The 20,968-nt window shown below is 42.0% G+C and overlaps 1 protein-coding gene across 4 annotated transcripts in view; it reads left to right on the plus strand.

The window, feature by feature from the left end:
* LOC140186442 (cohesin subunit SA-1-like) overlaps positions 1-20,968 on the plus strand; it is a 109,712-nt gene that overhangs the window by 29,914 nt on the left and 58,830 nt on the right. For all 4 annotated transcript variants that reach the window (XM_072240714.1, XM_072240713.1, XM_072240712.1 and 1 more), the window contains 9 exons: positions 1,307-1,383; positions 7,121-7,325; positions 7,599-7,750; positions 8,677-8,750; positions 8,929-9,052; positions 12,903-13,001; positions 13,156-13,235; positions 15,929-16,036; positions 16,567-16,681. In XM_072240714.1, the coding sequence (XP_072096815.1) occupies positions 1,307-1,383; positions 7,121-7,325; positions 7,599-7,750; positions 8,677-8,750; positions 8,929-9,052; positions 12,903-13,001; positions 13,156-13,235; positions 15,929-16,036; positions 16,567-16,681 (1,034 nt within the window). The remainder of the gene's footprint in view (positions 1-1,306; positions 1,384-7,120; positions 7,326-7,598; positions 7,751-8,676; positions 8,751-8,928; positions 9,053-12,902; positions 13,002-13,155; positions 13,236-15,928; positions 16,037-16,566; positions 16,682-20,968) is intronic.

Consider the following 20,968-nt stretch of genomic DNA (forward strand, 5'->3'; position numbering starts at 1 on the left):
CAGTGATCCTGAGATTACTACCCTTGAGGTCCTGCTTCTCAGCTTCCTTCCTAACTCCCTGTATTCTTCTTTCAGGACCTCCTCCATTTTTCTACCTGTGTAGTTGGTACCAATATGTACTACGTCTTCTGTCTGCTTACCCTCCTTTTTCAGGATATTGTGGACACTTTAGGAAACATCGTGGATCCTGGCAAACTACTGTCCATGTTTCCTTTACGCATCCACAGAATTGTCTGTCTGACCCCTCACTGTAGAGCCCCCTATTATTGCTGCCATCCTCTTCAGTTCCCTACACTTCTGAGCAACAGGGCCAGACTCAGTGCTGTTGCCTCCCCTAGGTAGCTCGTTCCGTGGTGCGTCTCCTTCCCCCACCCCCCCAAACTGTACTCAAAGTTGAGTACTTATTGTTGAGCGGGACGGCCACAGGGATGCTCTCCACTATCTGATGTTCTCCCTTCCCTCTCCTGATGGTCACCCATTTATCTGGCTCCTGTAGCCTTGGGGTGACTACCTCCCCGTGGCTCCTTTCTATCACCTCTTTACTTTCCCTAACAAGCTGAAGGTCCTCGAGCTGCTGCTCCGGTTCCTTAACTCTGGCTCTAAGGAGCTGCACCTTGATGCACCTGGTGCAGATGTGGCTTTCGAGGAGGCTGGAAGTCTCCTGGAAATCCCATATCCAACACCCAGAGCAGAACACTGGCTCTGTATACATACCCGCTATTCTCTCAGATTTAAATAAGGAATGAACTTACCTACTTACCTTGCGTCTGCCTGTTCCCACCAAAACCCTGTTAAGCCAAAGCTTTAGGAGGGAAGAGTGGAGAGTGTGAGTGAATGGGCTGTAAGTGGAAGGTAAGATGTGGAGGCAGAGGAATGGAACTCCAGACTACTCCAATGATAACTGCTGCCACGATGACTGCTCTGCTAGGCAGTACTCCTCTTTTATAGAGACACGGTTTTTAAAGCTCTTCGCTGGACTCTGGGAACGCTTCTGTTACGTCTGTGCAGTACTCCAATAAAGAACTCCCATCGGAAAAACTTAATGCTTTTTAGAGCTCTTCGCCGGATCTGCGCAGGAATGCTCCTAATGCGTTTGCGCAGTACTCCAAATTGTGCAAGAGGAGCTCCTTTCTGCAAAAGTAAGCGTAAGGGAGGGGTAAAAGCTACTTTCCTGTAGTACTTTGCCTTTTGTTTGTTTGGAATCAAACTTGAACAGAGTGGTCTGCTTCTGTTAAGGGGTCAGTCTTGGAGATGATGAATATGATTGAGCGGGAAGGAATTATATATTACTTTTCTGTCACTTCAGGTGTCATTACTTCAGAGATGTTCCAAAAGCTTCAGAATGCAGAGATAATTCGGAAGATGACGGAGGAGTTTGATGAGGTATATAGTGAGATATAAGACATAGGAGCAGAATTAGGCTGTTTGGCCCATCTAGTCTGCTCCACCACTCAGTCATGGCTGATCCTTTTTATCCGTTCCTCAGCCCCACTCCCTGGCCTTCTCCCTGTAACCTTTGATGCAGTGTCCAACCAAAAACCCAGCAAGCTCTGCCTTAAATACACCCAACGACCTCCTTCCACAGCTGCCTGTGGTAACATTCCACAAATTCACCACCCTCTGTCTAAAGAAATTTCTCCCTATCTTTCTTTTAAATGGAATCCCTACCATCCTGAGGCTGTGCCCTCTTGTCCTAGACTCCCTCACTATGGGGAAACATCCTTTCCACATCGACTCAGTCTAGGCCTTTCAACATTCAAAAGGTTTCAATAAGATCATCCCTCATCCTTCTAAATTCCTGTGAGTGCAGATCCAGAGCTATCAAACGTTCCTCATAGGATAACCCTTTTGTTCCTGGAATCATCCTTGTGAACCTCCTCTGAACCCTTTCCTATGCCAGCACATCTTTTGGGTGAGGCCTCAGTGCCTTATAACGCCTCAGCATCACATCCCTGCTCTTGTATTCAAGACCACTTGAAATGAATGCTAACTTTGCATTTGATTTCCTCACCTGCTTGCCAGTTAACCTTGAGGGTGTTCTGCACAGCAACTCTGAAGTCCCTTTGCGTCTCAGATTTTTGGATTTCCTCCCCATTTAGTAAATAGTCTGCGCATTTATTTCCACTACCAAAGTGCATGACCATGCATTTTCCAACATTATATTTAAATTGCCACTCTATTGCCCATTCTCCTAATCTAAATCCTTCTGCATCCTCTTTCCACAATGCCACCTGCCCCTCCACCAATCCTGATAATCAGCTGCAAACTTGGCAACAAAGCTAAATCATTGATATACAGCATAAAAAGTAGTCCCAACACCGACCCCTGTGGAACACCACTAGTCACTGGCAGCCAACCAGAAAAGAGTACTTTTATTCCCATTTGCTGCTTCCTACCAGTCTGCCAATGCTCTAATGCCAGTAACTTCCCTATAATACCATGGGCTCTCAACTTGGTAAGCAGCCTCATGTGACACTTTGATACCTTTTAAAAGTCCAAATGTACAACATCTGCTGTTTCCCCTTTATCTACCTTGCATGCAATCTCCTCAAAGACTTCCACCTGGTCCATCAGGCAAGGTATTCCCTTAAGGAAACCATGCTGACTTTGTCCTACCTTGTTCTGTGTCACCAAGTACTCCATAGCCTTATCCTCAACAATTGGCTCCACCATCTTCCCAACCTCGGAGGTCAGGTTAACTGGTCTATAATTGCCTTTCTGCTGCCTTCCTCCTTAATGGAGAGACATTTGCAATTTTCCAGTCCTCTGGCACCATGCCAGAGGCCAATGACTTTTGAAAGATCATTGCTAATGCCCCCACAATCTCTACCGTTACTTTCAGAACCCTAGGGTGCAGTTGATCAGGTCTGGGTGACTCGTGTAATCTTGGGTCTTTCAGCTTTTTGAGCACCCCTCCCTTGTAATAGTAACTGCACTCACTTCTCTTCCCTTGCATCCTTCAACATCTGGTACACTGCTAGTGTCTTCCACAGTGAAGGCTGATGCCAAATTTAGACTCATTTAGTTCATTTGCCATCTCCTTGTCCCCCATTATTATTTCTCCAGCCTCATTTTCTCGTGGTCCTATATCCACTCTCATCTCTTTTATTTTTTATGTACTTGAAAAAGTTTTTACTATCCACTTTGATATTGTTTGCTAGCTTGCTTTCGTATTTCATCTTTTCCCTCCTAATGATTCTTCCAGTTGCTCTCCATAGGGTTTTAAAAGCTTCCCAATCCTGTCTTCCCACTAACTTTTGCTTTGTTTTATGCTCTCTCTTTTGCTTTTATTTTAGCTTTGGCATATTAGCAATTGTTAGTCACAGTTGTAATATTTTGCTATTTGAGTATTTCTTCATTTTTGGAATTCATCTATCCCGCACCACCTTCATTTTTCCCAGGAACTCATGCCATTGCTGCTTTGCTGTCATTCATGCCAGCATCTCCTTCCAATTTACTTCAGCCAACTCCCCTCTCATGCCACTGTAATTTCCTTTTATTCCACTGAAATACTGCTATGTCAGACTTTACTTTCTCCCTATCAAATTTCAAGTTGAACTCACTCATATTGTGATCACTGTCTCCTAAGGGTTCTTTCACCTTAAGCTCCCTAATCATCCCTGGTCCATTACATAACACTCAATCCAGTATAGCTGATCCCCTAGCAGGCTCAACAACAAACTGCTCTAAGAAGCCACCTTCAACAAATTCACTCTCTTGAGATCCATTTCCAACCTGATTTTCCCAATCGACCTGCATGTTGAAACCTTCCATGACTATAATAACATTGCCCTTTGACACACCTTTTTTATTTCCTGTTGTAATCTGTGGTCCAAATCCAGCTGTTTCTGGGAGGCCTGTGTATAACTGCCATCAGGGTCCATTTACCCTTGCAGTTTGGAACTCAACCCACAAGGATTAAACATCTTCCAATCCAGTGTCATATCTTTCCACTGATTTAATGCCATTCTTTACTAGCAGAGCCACACCACTGCTTCTGTCTACCTTCCTACCCCTCTGTTACAATGTGTAACCATGGGCATTTAGCTCCCAGCTACAACCATCCTTCAGCCACAGATCAGTGATGGACACAACATCATACCAGACAATCTGTAATAGTGCAATAAGGTCATCCAGCTTATTTCTTCTACTCCGTGCATTGAGATCTAACACTTTGAGTACTGTATTTGCTACCCTTTTTGATTCTGTATCCCTAATACACTGATACTTGCCCTGCTGGCTGCAATTATGTCCTATCAGCTGCCTGCCCTTCCAGTCTAACTGTACACTATATTTGCTATTTTACCATCTGTCCTATCCTGAGTCCCTTAACGCTGGTGCCTACCCACCTGCCAAATTAATTTAAACCCACCCCAACAGCTGTAACAAACCTGCCAGTGAGAATGTTGGTTCCCCTCGGGTTCAGGTGCAACCTGTCACTTTTGAACAAAAGAGATCCCAGTGATCCAAGAACCTGAAGCCCTGCCCTGCCCACCTGCACCATCTTCTGAGCCACGCAATAATCTGCCAAATCACCCTGTTTCTACCTTCACTGGCATGTGGCACAGGCAGTAATCCAGAAATTACTACCCGGGAGGTCCTGCTACTCAGCTTTCTACCTGGCTCTATAAATTCTCTTTCCAGGACCTGTTTGCTTTTCCCTCCTATGTCATTGGTATCAATATGTACCAAGACATCTAGCTGCTCTCCCTCCCTTTTCATGATCTTAATATACAAGATTGCATTTTACTTATGATACAACAAATAGACTTTTATATAGTTATAGAGGAAATGGTGTGTGAAGGGCAAGAATGTTGATGACGTAGTTAATCAGTGTGCAGATGACACAAAGACTGGCGGTAGAGTGAAGGAGGTTACCCAAGGTACCATGGGGTCTTTATTAACTGGGCCAGTGAGGTAAGGAGTAGTAGATGGAGTTAATTAAGACATATGCGAGGTGAATTTTTTTGCATTTGTATTTACTCAGGAGATGAACAGTCTATAGAAATGAAGCAAAACGTCATCAACTACATGGACCCTATACAGATTACAGAGGAGGTGTTTGCTGTCTTGAGGCAAATTAGGTTGGATAAATCCCCAGGGCTTGACAAAGATGTTCTCTCAGACCCTGTAGGAGGTGCAGAAATTTCTGGGGCCCTTGCACAGATATTTAAATCATCCTCAGCAGGTGAGGTACTAGCAGATTGGAGGATAGTCAACGTTGTTCTGCTGTTTAAGAAAAGCTCAAAAAAAAAACAGGAAACCATAGGCCAGTGAGCCTGACATCAGTAGTGGGGAAAGATATTGGCAGGTATTCTAAGGGATTAGATATACGAGTGTTTGGACCGATGTGGACTGATTAGAGATAGTCAGCATGGCTTTGTGCATGGTAGGTCATGTCTAACCAACCTTAGAGTTTTTTGAACAAGTTACCAGGAAAGTTGATGAAGGCAAGGCAGTGGATATTGTCTATATGAACTTTAGCTAGGCATTTGACAAGGTACAGTGTGGAAGGTTGGTCAAGAAGGTTCATTTGCTCGGCATTCAAGATGAGGTAGTAAATTGGATTTGCTTTGTGGGAGAATGCAAAGTGGTAGTAGATGGTGGCCTCTCTGACTTGGAGGCCTGTGTCCAGTGGAGTGCCGCAGGTATCGGTGCTAGGTTCATTGGTGTTTGAAATCTATATTAATGAACTGGATGAGAATGTGATTAGCTGGATCAGCAAATTTGCAGATGCCACCAAGATTGGAGGTGTAGTGGACAGCGAGGAAGACTATCAGAGCTTGTAGTGGGATCTGGATCAGCTGGAAAATTGGCCTGATGAAAGGGCAGATTGAATTTAATGCAGACAAGTGTGAGGTGTTGCACTTTGGTAGGTTTAATTAGGGTAGTCTTACACAGTGAATGGTAGGGCACTGAGGGGTGTGGTAGGACAAAGGCATCTGAGAACACAGGTCCATAATTTGTTGGAAGTGCCGTAACAGGTAGATAGGTTTAAGCACATTGGTCTTCATAAATTGAAGTATTGAGTACAGGAGATGGGATGTTATGTTTAAGTTGTATAAGATGTTGGTGAGGCCTAATTTGGAATATTGTGTGAAGTTTTGGTCATCTACCTACAGGAAAGATGTAAACAAGGTTGAAAGTACTGAGAAAATTTATAAAGATGTTGCTGGGTCTGGAGGATGTGAGTTATAAGGAAAGATTGAATAGATTAGGAATTTATTCCTTGAGATGTAAATATGGAGAGGAGATTTGATAGAGGTATACAAAATTGAGGGATATAGATGGGTAAATGGACTGAGGGTGGGTGGAACTACAGCTAGAGATCATGGATTAAGGATGAAAGGTGAAAAGTAAAATGAGGGGAAACATCTTCACTCAGTGGGTCATGAGTGTGGTACGAGCTGCCAGTGACTCCATGTTGCATTTTGTTACACAAACCAGGCTGGAACTTGTGCAATAAGAGTCTGGGGAGTATAGGAAGACTTAGTTCGTGGGTACATAGTGCCTTGAAAGTGGTGGATCAAATAGACTGAGTGGCCATGAAGTCATTGGTCAGATATGAGTACAGGAGTTGAGATGTCTTGTTGCAAGTGTACAAGTCCTTGTTAAGAGCACACTTTGGAGTACTGCGTACACTTTTGGTCACCCTGCTATAGGAATGCCATTTAATTGGAGAGTGCAGAAGGTTTTCAGGGATGTTGCTAGAACTGGAGCCCTTTGGTTTTCAGCAGAGGCTGGATAGGCTCGGAGCCTAGGAAGTTGAGGGGTGAGCTCAAAGATAATAAATCATGGGGATCATATAAAAGGTGAATAGCCTTTTTCCCCGGGGTTGGGGTAGTCCAGAAGTAAAGAACCACAAGACATGGGAGCAGAGTTAGGCCATTCAGCCCATCATTGCTGATCCTGGCTCCCACTCAACCCCATACACCTACCTTCTTGCCATATCTTTTGATGCCCTGACTGAGCATTATCTTCCAGCCTCATTACATCTATGCAGTCCGCCTCCACAATTTGTACAATTGTAAGCAGCATCTGGGATGTGTTTGCAAGCTTCTCCTTGCTACTGTTTATACTGTATAACTTTTGTAGGACATGTAATATTATTACATTGCAGGACAGTGCTGATTACCCTCTGTCAATGGCTGGTCCTGTATGGAAGAAGTTCCGGCAAAATTTCTGTGAATTCATCGCTGTGCTGGTGCGTCAGTGTCAGTACAATGTCATTTATGATGAGTATATGGTGGACACGGTGATTTCCCTCTTGACTGGACTCTCTGATTCACAGGTCCGTGCCTTCAGGCACACCAGCACACTAGCCGGTTAGTATAACATGGTCTACCTGTAGCATTGTTAAATACTGCTCCATTCTCATTGACATTTGGTTTTCTCATAAGGGCGTGGCCATTTGTGGTCAGGTTGGGCGTGTGTGGAGTGCTGCCTGGCATTTGAGGTCAAATGGTGGGGGGAGGGGGAGGGTGGATGAAGGACAGCTCCAGGGTTTCAGGAGTGTAGATGGCTATATGGCGTTTCTGGCCAGGGGCAAATGGTGCTTTCCTGCTATTTGCCACTAATAATTATTTCTGGTGTGACAGCAATGAAGTTGATGACAGCTCTGGTGGATGTGGCCTTGAATCTGAAAGTTCACCAAGAAAACAATCAGCGTCAGTATGACACTGAGCGGAACAAGGCAGCAGGCAAGAGGGCCAATGACCGCCTGGAGATGCTGCTACAGAAACGCAAAGAGGTGAGTAGCAAGTAGTGAGCAAAGGCAGCACTTTTGCATGGGTGTGTGTCTGAGTGCGTGAATGACCACTGCAGGGTGGGAAATAACGGAAGAAATGATGCACTTAGCATGTCAGGTAGTATCTGTTAACATTTCAGGTCATTGACCCTCATCAGTGGTGAGAAGGTGGAAGGATGGATGGGCTTAAGTAAATGGACAGTTAGGACATGGTCACAGTGGAATTTGTTGTCGTGTACAAGTACAGGTGCAATAGAAAACCTTGCAGCAGTATCACAGGCACATAACATCATACACATAAGCATTATTCAGAAGAAATCATAAATTGTACATAGTTTTGATAAGAAATAACACAATTACACCGAAGTCTATTTTAGTGCAAAGTGATCAAAGTAGTCATCGTGTTGCTGAACTGCTGTAATTATGCATCTTTACCTGTTATGTTACCAATATCAAAGCTGTGTGACATGCCAAGCAGGCCAAAAGAGGGGAAAATGAGCTGAAATGACTGGATAACTTGCAACAGAAATTATTTGTTTGATCCAGACAGAAAGGGGTAATATTGGAGTATTTATTATTGAGTCTGGAAAACTGCAGATGTGTTGTTTCTCAAGCTTATGTTGGTCCTCATTCCGTCACTGTAGAATGTCAGATGGGTCAAAGTCAGTGTGACATAGAGAATTAAAGTGCTAGGCAATCAGAAATGCGCTTGCTACCTGCGTATAGAATGCTCAGTCGACACTTTCTTTCCACAGATGCCATCTGATTTGCTGAATGTTTCCAGCAGTTTTTGTTTCTATTTCAATTTTGACGTTTGTCGGTTTTTCAAGAAAATTCATTTACCTGTGATTGAGTGCGTGTGTAGTGCTGCTTTCTGTAACCACAACTCGTATTCCACAGAGTACAGTGGCTCTCATCTTGTTTTGCAGTTGCTGCAGAATCAGGAAGAGATTGAAAACATGATGAATGCCATCTTTAAGGGAGTGTTTGTCCATAGGTATCGGTAAGTTGCAGCTACTTAAATACAAAACCCTTCCTTTTGTGATCTAGTTGTCATCCTGAGGCACATTTGTGCTGAATGTGTGCCAGTGATTAAGTGCTGAATATGTTTACTGAAGTATTGGTGATGAGTATTGTGCTATGTAGCCATGTGTTGTTGATCTTTTGCACTCACTTGGCAGGGATTTGATCGCTGAGATGCGTGCCATCTGTATGGAGGAAATTGGTATATGGATGAAGCGCTACAGTGACTCATTTCTTAATGACAGCTATCTGAAGTACGTCGGCTGGATGCTACATGACAAGGTATCGGTGTTTTTGTTGTGCTTGGGGGAAGGAATGAATGGGGACAGCAAAATAGTGCAGCAATAGAGCTGCTGCCTCAAGGCTCCAGTGACTCAGGTTCAACCTGCCTTCGAGAGTTTGCACACTCTTCCTGAGTGCTCAAGTTTCCTTTCAAAGTCAAAAAACCTGTGTAGATTGATAGGTTTTGGTGAGAGTAAGTTGCCCTCTTGTGAGTTGCAGAATTTCAGTAGCTCAGGGGGAAAAAACTTGCCTGTGATGCGGCTGCAGTTCTGTTTTTCATTATGTCTGTTGTTCAATAAACACAACTTTGAATGTGAGGGGGAATAAAATGGAATTAATGTAAAGGGTGTTTGATAGGATTCAGTTGGCAGATGAGCCTGTTTTTCTCCTGTATGACTGAGAAAGTGCATTTTCTAAGAAACTGCAGGCTCAGTATTGTTCATAGGACTGTGCAAAAGAAACCACAACCATTATAATAGAAATTTAGAATGAATGAATGAAGATTATAAGGCTAGCTGGAAGGAGTAAGAATGAAATTAGGAGAGTCAGAAGGGCCCATGAGAAGGCCTTGGCAGACAGGATTAAGGAAAACCCCGAGGCATTCTACAAGTATGTGAAGAGCAAGAGGATAAGACGTGAGAGAATAGAACCAATCAAGTGTGGCAGTGGAAAAGTGTGTATGGAACCAGAGGAAATAGCAGAGGTACTTAATGAATACTTCAGTATTTACTATGGAAAAGGAACTTGGTGATTGTAGTGATGACTTGCAGCAGACTGAAAAGTTTAAGCATGTAGATATTAAGAAAGAGGATGTGCTGGAGCTTTTGGAAAGCATCAAGTTGGAAAAGTCACCAGGACCGGACGAGATGTACCCCAGGTTACTGTGGGAGGCGAGGGAGGAGATTGCTGAGCCTCTGGCGATGATCTTTGCATCATCAATGGGGACAGGAGAGGTTCCGGAGGATTGGAGGGTTGCGAATGTTGTTCCTTTATTCAAGAAAGGAGTAGAGATAGTCCAGCAAATTATAGACCAGTGAGTCTTACTTCAGTGGTTGATAAGTTGATGGAGAAGATCCTGCGAGGCAGGATTTATGAACATTTGGAGAGGTATAATATGATTAGAAATAGTCAGCATGGCTTTGTCAAGGGCAAGTTGTGCTTTACGAGCCTGATTGAATTTTTTGAGGATGTGACTGAACACATTGAAGGAAGAGCAGTAGATGTAGTGTATATGGATTTCAGCAAGGCATTTGATAAGGTATCCCATGCAAGGAGGCATGGGATCCAAGGGGACATTGCTTTGTGGATCCAGAACTGGCTTGCCCACAGAAGGCAAAGAGTGGTTGTAGATGGGTCATATTCTGCATGGAGGTCGGTGACCAGTGGTGTGCCTCATGAATCTGTTCTGGGACCCTTACTCTTCGTGATTTTTATAAATAACTTGGATGAGGAAGTGGAGGATGGTTTAGTAAGTTTGCTGATGACACAAAGGTTGGAGATGTTGTGGATAGTGTGGAGGGCTGTCAGAGGTTACAGCGGGTCGTTGATAGGATGCAAAACTGAGCTGAGAAGTGACAGATGGAGTTCAACCCAGTTAAGTGTGAAGTGGTTCATTTTGGTAGGTCAAATACAATGGCAGAATATGGTATTAATGGTAAGACTCTTGGCAGTGTGGAAGATCAGATGGATCTTGGGGTCCGAGTCCATAGGACGCTCAAAGCAGCTGTGCAGGTTGACTCTGTGGTTAAGAAGGCGTATGGTGTATTGGCCTTCACCAAGCGTGGAATTGAATTTAGGAGCTGAGAGGTAATGTTGCAGCTATATAGGATTTGGTCAGACCCCACTTGGAGTACTATGCTCAGTTCTGGTTGCCTCACTGCAGGAAGGATGTGGAAGCCATAGAAAGGGTGCAGAGGAGATTTACAAGGATGCTGCCTGGACTGGGGAGCATGCCTTATGAAAACAGGTTGAGTGAACTTGACCTTTTCTCCTTGGAGCGACGGAGGATGAGAGGCATTGATCGTGTGGATAGTCACCGAGGCTTTTTCCCAGGGCTGAAATGGTTGCCACAAGAGGACCCAGGTTTAAGGTGCTGGGGAGTAGGTACAGAGGAGATGTCAGGGGTAAGTTTTTTTTACTCAGAGAGTGGTGAGTGCGTGGAATGGGCTGCCGGCAACGGTGGTGGAGGCTGATACGATAGGGTCTTTTGATCGAAGGATAGATTTTGGCTAAAGGTGTTATGTTTTGTAATCCCAGAACCTAATCTAAAGAAAAACATAGGAGCAGGGTTACTTGTCGACTTAATTTTTCTTACCCTTTTTTTGTGAGGCCCTCTCATATGACATGTGCCATTCACATACTTTTTCCCTATAACACATAATTATGTAAACAAGCAATATATTTACAATATTACTCATAGTAAATGCACTACACTCTTGCCTGCTTAGCTATAAGCTCCTACTCAATATAGAATGCATCGCAATTCAACTATGTAACATACAGTATATTTCTCTAATTATTTTATATATCTGACGATGATAGGAGATCTGTGTGGGAGGGTTTTTAAAGTGAAAAGGCCGTCGCACTGAGGTAGTTCCACTCTCTCGACCTCAGAAGCCCAGGTTCACTAGTACGAACGAGCGTAACGAACTGGGGTCTTGCTTAGTTGCAGTGGATGACTGTCTTCCATGCCTTGTCATGTCCTTTGCTCTCCACGGAGCATTGCAGTACTGCATTCCGAACTGTTGGATTTTACTGTAGATCTCATTCACCCAGTCCGCCCTGTCTCACCTGTATGAGACTGCTGTCTACCCTCACCTGGCTTAGCCTGTCTGATGAAGCAGTGTAGTGGGGTGTGGCTGCTGTCACATGCAGACAGCTACTAGGAGCCACAAATGAGAGCTCTGCCCATTGGGGACCAAAACTGAGTGGGCTGCCCCAGAATTCAACACCACTGTATTATGTATACCTGTACCTCTGCTCGTTAATGCAAATATCTAATCAGTCATTTATGTGACAGCAACTCAATCCATAAAAGCATGCAGACATGGTCAAGGGTATCAATTGTTATTCAGACCAAACATCAGAATGGGAAAAAATGTGATCTAAAATGACGCAAACATGAGGAAATCTGCAGATGCTTGAAATTCAAGCAACACACACAAAAAATGCTGGTGAACACAGCAGGCCAGGCAGCATCTGTAAGAGGAGGTACAGTCGACATTTCGGGCCGAGACGTTGGACGAAGGGTCTCGGCCCGAAATGTCGACTGTACCTCCTCTTACAGATGCTGCCTGGCCTGCTGTGTTCACCAGCATTTTTTGTGTGTGTTGATCTAAAATGAGTTTGTGGGATAATCATTGGTGCCAGACAGGGTGGTTTGAGTATCTCAGAAACTGTTGATCTCCATGGACAACAGTCTCTAGAGTTTGCAGAGAATATTGTAAAAAAAAATGTTTCTAGTGAGCGCAGTTCAGTAGACAAAAACACCTTGTTAATGAGAATGGGCAGAGGAGAATGGCCAGAGTGGTTCAAGCTGACAGGATGGTGACAATAACTCATATAATCTTGTGAAGAAGAACATCTCTGAACATAGAATACATCGAACCTTGATATGGATGGGCTATATCAGTAGGAGACGATGAGCATACATTGAGTGTAGTATTCAATTCTTTCTATTAAATTTGCAATGATTTTCTCTCAATAACAAAATCTCTAAAGTGAGCTCCATTCAGTTTGTGGAATTTAGGGAATCCGGTTTAGATGGGCCAGAGTCTACTTCCAGTTTGGAGTTAATATTACGAGTGATTTCTTGGTTCTAAACCCACTGTTTCCTGTTACATTGTTTCAGCAACGAGAGGTGAGACTGAAATGTTTAAAGGCACTCCAGCATCTGTATGAAAACAAGGAAATCAGCCAGAAATTGGAACTCTTCACCAACCGCTTCAAGGTAAAGACCTCTTCTACTGTGCCCATAAACAAGATCTGTGAGACAGAGGCAAATTCCCTTCACTAATTAAGATAGCTCCAGCCCCTGCATCAGCTCAAGCCTTGCTGATAGTTTGCTGTTGAATTGAGCTCTTTGGCATTTGATTTCTCTGCAGGACAGAATGGTGTCCATGGTCCTCGACATGGATTCCGATGTTGCAGTAGAAGCAATCAGTCTGTTGACACTTATTCTCCAGTAAGTATTTTCCAGTTTTGTTTATTCATCCATGTGTCATATATGTTGTTAGCATGAACAAGATTTCTTTATTCTTGACTAGCCAAACTGGTAGTCCTATTATGAAAGTATTCCTGCAGTGCTGTCACTTGGAGGCTTGTAGAATTTACCAGAAAATGGTAAAATCAAAACATTGATTATACTGAAGGACTGAGTATCTTTTAGGAATAAAAATTCCAAAGCTTCACAACATTAAGTAAGCAATTTCTAGTCCCCTCTTGTCTACACTTCCTAGACAGGAAACAATCTCATAATGATGGAGAAAGTAATATAGATAAAATGCAATGTTTAAAAGGCATTTAGATGGGTACTTAATTAGGAAGGACATAGAGGGCTGTGGACCTAATCCAGGCAAATGTATTAGTGTTAGTAGGTATCATGGTTGATGTAGACAAGGTGGGCTAAAAGGGCCTGTTTCTGCACTGTATTGTTCTGTGAGGAGACAATAAGGCCATTTGCCTTTGAAACCACACTGGCTGTACACAAGAGCAACTAGCTTGTCTCAGTTTTTCTATTCCTGAAAATTCTTTCAATTCGGATTCTTATCCAGCTCTCTTTGAACGTGATAATTTAATCTGCCTTCAATACTAGCAGCACACACCAGGCCTTAATCCTTTGCAGTATATTGAAAATGGCCCTTGTCCTGTCATGTTTTACTCTTTTATCAATCACCTTTTTATGCCCTATAGTTTTGTAATACCACTGCCAATAGGAACAAGATTTCCCTATCTTTCACTGCATTTACAACTAAGATCTGTGAGCGAGAAGAATATTAGTTTCACTCATCAAGTAATTTTAAGTAATTGTGTCTGGTATCCATCAGTCCACCTAATCTTTCTTTAAGTATCATGTCTTTAAGTATCTCTAAGATTCCCTTGCAGTTGTCTCAGTTACAAGGAAAATGACTCCAGTTTCTCTAGTTGAATCACATAACAAGAGCTACATACCTGTATTTTTTTATGTATCTCTTGCGCACCTTCTCTAAATCCTTACTTGTATCCTAAAATGTGGGGCACATGATTGTATGCTATATTCTATTGTGCCTCAACCAGTGTGTATAAAGTTAATCAGTGGGATAGTTGTTTCTACTTGTCAAAGTTTGCAGAGCAGCACAGTCTTAAAAGTTTATTGAAGCTCAGCAAATACCATAAATAAAATCATGTAAGAAGTATGACTGCAAGTAATAGGATGTGTGAATTAATAGATTATATGACAAGTACAACAAGCCATTTTATGTTAATATGACTGCTATATTCTGTATCTTACATGGAATAAACAGGTCATTGTACCTGTGGCATCCAGTCCTATGTTGTTGTCTCATAATCCATGTAGTTCCAGCAGTTACTTAGTGGCCTTTTTCCTGTTCTGTGCGAATTATTGTCGATTTTATCCTTCTGCATTATCCTTTAACTATAAATGCACTTTGCTTTAATGTCAGATAATTTTGAACCTATTTTATCATTCAATAATCACACCTGCAACCATTTTATGGACCTCTCTTTGATGTACTATCTTGATTATGTTTTTCTCCTCTAAGAATGATCTTTTGACATAGAAATGTTTTATATTAGATCATTAGCATAGTAAAAAAAAAAGCTGATTGGAAAGAGTCTAAGCTTTGAACCATTATTTAAAAAACGGTGAATGGGCTTGACTATTGTAATCATTCTGATATTCGCCACTTTTATAGGCAGCTAGAGGGGAACCAGGTGCAGTGGTACCATCTTCATTACTTGTGTGTTGACCTGTAAATCTCTGACAGCCACTGCAGAGGTTCAAAATAGCTTGTTTGTTTTGTATCAGCAGTTTATTCATGATTTTCTCTTAGCTTGCCAGGCTGCTTGAAAAGTTCAGTGCAGGCTCTTTGTTCTTCACAGAATGTTAGAATAGAACCTCTGGATAGTTTTTACTCCATATTGGTTTATGAACCGCTTGCTCAACATATTGTACTGCCCTGATTTGCATGTCGTGTAGACAGCGAGGATGCAATATCTGTGATTGACCACAAATAATGGAGGGCCTTGTGGTTTATGAAGAGAACTTATTGAGAATTGTTCCTTTACCTGTTTTACAAAAAAAACCATGATCCCATAAGGATTTTTTGCAACCTGCTATTTTGTTTTCAATGAACTATATACACGTTTTATCTTTTTTAGAGTTAAACCCTCTAATTGTATTTCTACTTCCTATCAAAATGGAACAGTTCACCTACATGGTATTAATTTTTGTTCCACTATCCTATCAACAGATTTATCATGCCTGTCACAAGTTTTGCTTAATGGTGTTTGAGATGTAACCCATTTTCTGTTCTTCTGACTCTTCTGTCAATACATCGTGGATTTAAATTCATTTGAGTGTATAATCCTGGTCGACAAAGGGAGGGATATGTGAAAAAAGATGCTGAACAGGTTTTCGGTCTTTCTCCTTAGATGAATATGAAAGATTCTGTGGTCTAATCAAAATGAAGCAGGAATATTCTCTTTGCTGACCCTAGCATTGTCACCCTTGACTACTTCATCTAGTCTTTGACTTACTGCAATGAGTGGAATCTTGTATACAGATTGGCTACAGGGTTTCCTACTATCACAGGATTGTACCTCTGATTGTAATGGGTGATTCATGATATATAATTACAAGTCCTTCTTTGTTTCCAGGAACACTGAGGATGTATTGAGCAATGACGAATGTGAGTGTGTATACCCCTTGGTGTATGCCTCTCACCGCCCGACTGCAGTAGCTGCGGGAAATTTTGTATATGTTAAGTAAGTTGAATTTCAGCTCTTCATTAGCTGCTGATTTTATTAGTATGTGTTCACAAGTTTAATATTGAAGGCTAGCATTGCCACTCACTTTCTTATTAAGTGATTGCTCTGCAAAACACATGTTGGAGCAATTGGTTGTGACTGGGTTCACAGCCTTCTTGCTGTTACAATGCATGTTCGAAATGAGTGCCATAAAGGATCATAATAGTAAAGGTATCAAACTGTGTGGTCAACTGAAAGAAATGAAGTTTCAATGATCCTGAAGCAACTTCCCATGTGATAATTGAGTTAATGCAAAGATTTGGCAAAAGCAGTGGGAGCAGCTACTGTGTTTGGGCTAGCTAAAGTGGGCACGAGAAGTCTGTGTATTGCCAGCCCTAGCCCATCATACTCTTCTCTTCTCGAGACTGGGATAGTAAATTCCCAGTACCAGCTAACTCTGGTCATGTATGTCTCCTATGTTATGTTAACTTAAGACCTGATTCTGCCCTTTCAGTTCAGACCTGTCATAAAATTCCACTTTGTTTCAGGCTGTGGCAACATTACACTGAAGCTCGAGAGGAGACTATAGCTAACCAGCGAGGCAAACGCAATACAAATGGAGAATTCATTAAGCTGCTGCTCACATTTTTCTTGGAAAGTGAGGTGGGTCATGATCTTTGGATTTACTGATGGTCGATAACCCCATTAGTGGGATTCCAAAATTTCATATCTGTGTAATGTATTTAAATGATCAAAATGCTTAAAGGAAATTCAAGTGGTTTTTGATACTATCCTGTATATTTTTGACCCAAAGCTAAAAAAGGAATTTCCCCCCTTCCCCCCTCCATTTTTAATATGTGTTGTCTCTCACTGAGGACAGTATTTCAGTAACGACACTTACAATTTCTTTATCCCCATATTCCTACTTTTACTATGCCTAGATTTATTTTTAGCCATCTTCCTGTTTGCATAATTATAGAAACTTTTACAAATTTTTCTTGTTAGATCATGCTTGGTCTTTATACATGTTCTCAATTTTAGTTGGTTTCTAAAATTTTTCCAATCCCTATGCCAACCTTAGTAAACCATTTCTTATGAATCAATATTATGGTTAACTTTGAGTTTTTGTCACTCTCAAATTGTGAGATTCTACTTTATTATGATAACCAAAGTATCTTTGCTGCGAACAAGAAGTCACCGATCTAGATAGAAGAATATTCCAACTTTATCAGGTTCAGGATGACAAAGCAGTTCCTTGACTGCACAGTTGCCACGGGTGCCACCACTAGGGGAGAGCTTGACTCTACTGCTCCATGTTCAGAGGCTGCTCGAGCCAAGCCAACCAAGCCCTAGATTCAACTGGAAGTTAGGCACAAAGCATCAGACAGCTGAACTCCTTGCTTAACAGTTGTAGGAAGGTGTAAGTGCTGCAATTCTCCACATTCATAACAAGAAGTCCAACTACAGAATGGATTCAATGTCTTAAACAAGCAATAATTTTCCCCGCTGACCAACTTGTCTTATCCTCCATCTTCTGGGGTACCAGGGATTCAGTTACATGTGACGAGAAGCTGCCCATTGGCAGCTACACACCGCTTCAGGCTGTACCATAGGCGGGGTCGTTTTTGTGCTATCTCCTGGGCTGCAATACAACCACAGATTCCATTGTCTTCTCCCCTGCCTCCGACAATGCTGGTAATCGGTAACTATCATCAGGAGCGTCAAGTCAAAGCTAAAGTCTCCCGGTGCGAAAGTCTGATATAAAATGCAAACTCCCTTACCTGCTATCTGACTGCCCTGCTGTAAAAAGAATAGTTGTCCCATTGGCACAAATTACATTGTTCAGTAACAATCTGAGCTGCTGAAATCTGACTTTAGTAGTCTCTTTGAATTTCTAAAAATCAGTGGTAAAGACATTTAAGACATTTTTATCTCTGGACCAATTCTCATGCTGGGTCGTGGCTGGGGGCATATTAGCAGGTTCCCTAGTCACATTGAAGTTTGACTTCTATGAAATTTTTAATCTATTTTGGGAACGCACCACTTTTTTCAAATGCCCAGTGCCTGAGGTGGTAGGCTTGCCGCCATATTCAATAAACACAGTGGCCCCACTTAGGGTTAAAAATAAATCACTGAGTAAAACGTCATCCTGTTAAACAAATCTGTCCACAAGTTCAAGCGATCATGCAGGGTATTTGAGATAGAAATGGGAAGACTGGGCTAGAAGTCAACCGTGATATTTTCAAGGAAAAATAGCCTCTAACGCTGCTGTATGCTCTGCAAGAAGCACATTTTTTTTTTTTTTTAAAGATTATTACGGAGAATAGCAGCAATTTAAGAATATTGTTCTCAACTATTAACCAATTGTTAAACCTGCTCAGAGCTGTAAGTCCTGAGTCGAGCAATCTGCCCCAAAATGAGAGGAATTCACAATATTTTTAATCAACAAAATTAGGGAGGTTATAGCTACAGGTACTGGTAACCTCTATTTGCCCACCTCATAAAAAGATGGCAGCCATGTTAAAATTTACAAGTGTTTCAGATTCATAAGACCATAAGATGTCGGAGCAGAATTAAGCCACTTGACCCATTGAGTCTGCTCTGCCATTTCATTATGACTGATCCAGTTTTCCTCTAAGCCTCCATCTACTTACTTCTCCCCATATCCCTTCATGCCCTGACCAATCAAGAATCTGTCAACTTCTGTCTTAAATATACATGAAGACCTGGCCTCCACAGCTGCCTGTGGCAAAGAATTCTACAGATTCAACGCTCCCTGGCTGAAGAAATTACTCATCTCCATTCTATAAGGAGATCCATCTATTCTGAGGCTGTGTCCTCTGGTCTTAGACTCTCGCATCATAGGAAACATCCCCGCCACATCCACCATATCAAGGCTTTTCAACCTTGATAGGTTTCAATGGTGTCACCTCTCATTCCTCTAAATTCCAGTGAGTACAGGTGCAAAGTCATCAAATGCTCGTCATTTGTCAAGCCATTCAATCCAGGAGTCATTTTCATAAACCACCTTTGAACCCTCTCCAGTTTCAGCACATCCTTTCTAAGATAATTGACCCAAAACTGCTCATAGTACTCCAAGTGAGGTCTTATCACTGCTTTATAAAGTCAACATTACATCCTTGCTTTTATATCCTAGTCCTCTTGAAATGAATGCTAACATTGCATTTGCCTTCCTCACCACAGACTCAAACTAAAAATTAGCCTTCAGGGAATCCTGCACAAGGACTTCCAAGTCCCTTTGTATCTCAGTGTTTTTGTTTTCTCTCCATTTAAAAAAAAACTTGTCAATCCTTTCATTTCTTCTACTGCCGTGCATGACCATGCACTCCCCACCACTGTGTTCCATCTGCCATTTCTTTGCCATTCTCCTAATCGGTCTGTCTTTCTGTAGCTTCTCTACTTCCTATATTCATATCGTCTGCAAACTTCGCAACAGAGTCGCCAATTCCATCACCCAAATCATTGACATATAAACACAGACCCCTGTGGAACACCACTAGTTACTGGCAGCCAGACAGAAAAGGCTTCCTTTATTCCCACTCTTTCCCTCCTACCAATCAGCTAATACTCTATCCATGCTAGAATCTTTCCTTTAATACCTTGTTATGCAGCCTCATGTGTGGCACTTTGTCAAAGGTCTTCTGAAAATCCAAGTTTGCAACGTCAACCAATTCTTTGTCTATTCTGCTTGTTATTTCTTCAAAGAATTCCAACAGATTTGTCAAGCAATATTTTCCCTATGGCCTATTTTATCATGTGCTTTCAAGTATCCTGAGACCTCATCCTTAATCGATTCCCAACATTTTCCCAACCACAGAGGTCAGACTAACTGGTCTATAGTTTCCTTTCTTCCTTTCTTAAGAGTGGAGTGACATTTTCAATTTTCCAGTCTTCTGGAACCATTTTAAGATCTAGTGATCTTGAAAGATTATTACTAATACCCTCACAGCCTCTTCAGCCACCTCTTTCTGAACTCAGGTGTGTACAATCTCGTCCAGGTGACTCACTATATCAACCTTCAGACCTTTCAGTTTCCCAAGAACTTTCTCCCTAGCTGTAGTAACTTCCCACATTTCATGACCCCTGACACCTGGAACTTCCACCATACTGTTAGAGTCTTCCGCAGTGAATACTGATACAAAATACTCATTCAGTTCATCCACAATTTTGTTAACCACCATTACTACCTCTCCAGCATTGTTTTCCAGCATTCCAATATCCACTCTCGCCTCTTGTGTATCTGAAGGAACCTTTGGTAATATTACTGGCTAGCTTACTTTCGTATTCCGTCTTTACCTTCTTTATGACTTTTTTAGTTGTCTTTTGTTGGTTTTCAAAAACTTCCCAATCCTCCAACTTCCCACTAATTGTTGCTCTGTTATTTGCCTTCTGTTTGGCTTTTTAATGTTGGCTTTGACTTCTCTTGTTAGCCATGGTTGTGTTATCTTTCCTTTAAAATATTTCTATCTCTTTGGGATGTGTATGTCCTGTACCATCCAAATTTTTTCCAGAAATTCCAGCCAATGCTGCTCTGTCGTCATCTCTGCCAGTATTCTTTTTCAATCAATACCGGCCATCTCGTCTCTTATGCCTCTGTAATTCCCTTTATTCCACTGTAATGCTGATACATCTGACTTTAGCTTCTCTTTCTCAAATTTCAGGGTGAATTTGATCATATTATGATTACTTGTCTCTAAAGGTTCTTTTACGTTAAGCTCTAATCAGTTCTGATTCATTGCACAATGCCCAATTCAGAATAACTGATCCCCTCGTGGGCTCAACCACGAAATGTTCTATAAAGCCATCTCATAGGCACTCTAGAAATTCCCCCTCCTGTAATCCAGTACGAACCTGATTTTTCCTTGCATCATAGACCAGGGTGCTCTCTTCAGTTCCTGATGAGGTAACTGTAACCTTTGGCCAAGAGCA

This window comes from Mobula birostris, chromosome 22, assembly GCF_030028105.1.
Source record: "Mobula birostris isolate sMobBir1 chromosome 22, sMobBir1.hap1, whole genome shotgun sequence".
Classification (NCBI taxonomy): domain Eukaryota; kingdom Metazoa; phylum Chordata; class Chondrichthyes; order Myliobatiformes; family Myliobatidae; genus Mobula; species Mobula birostris.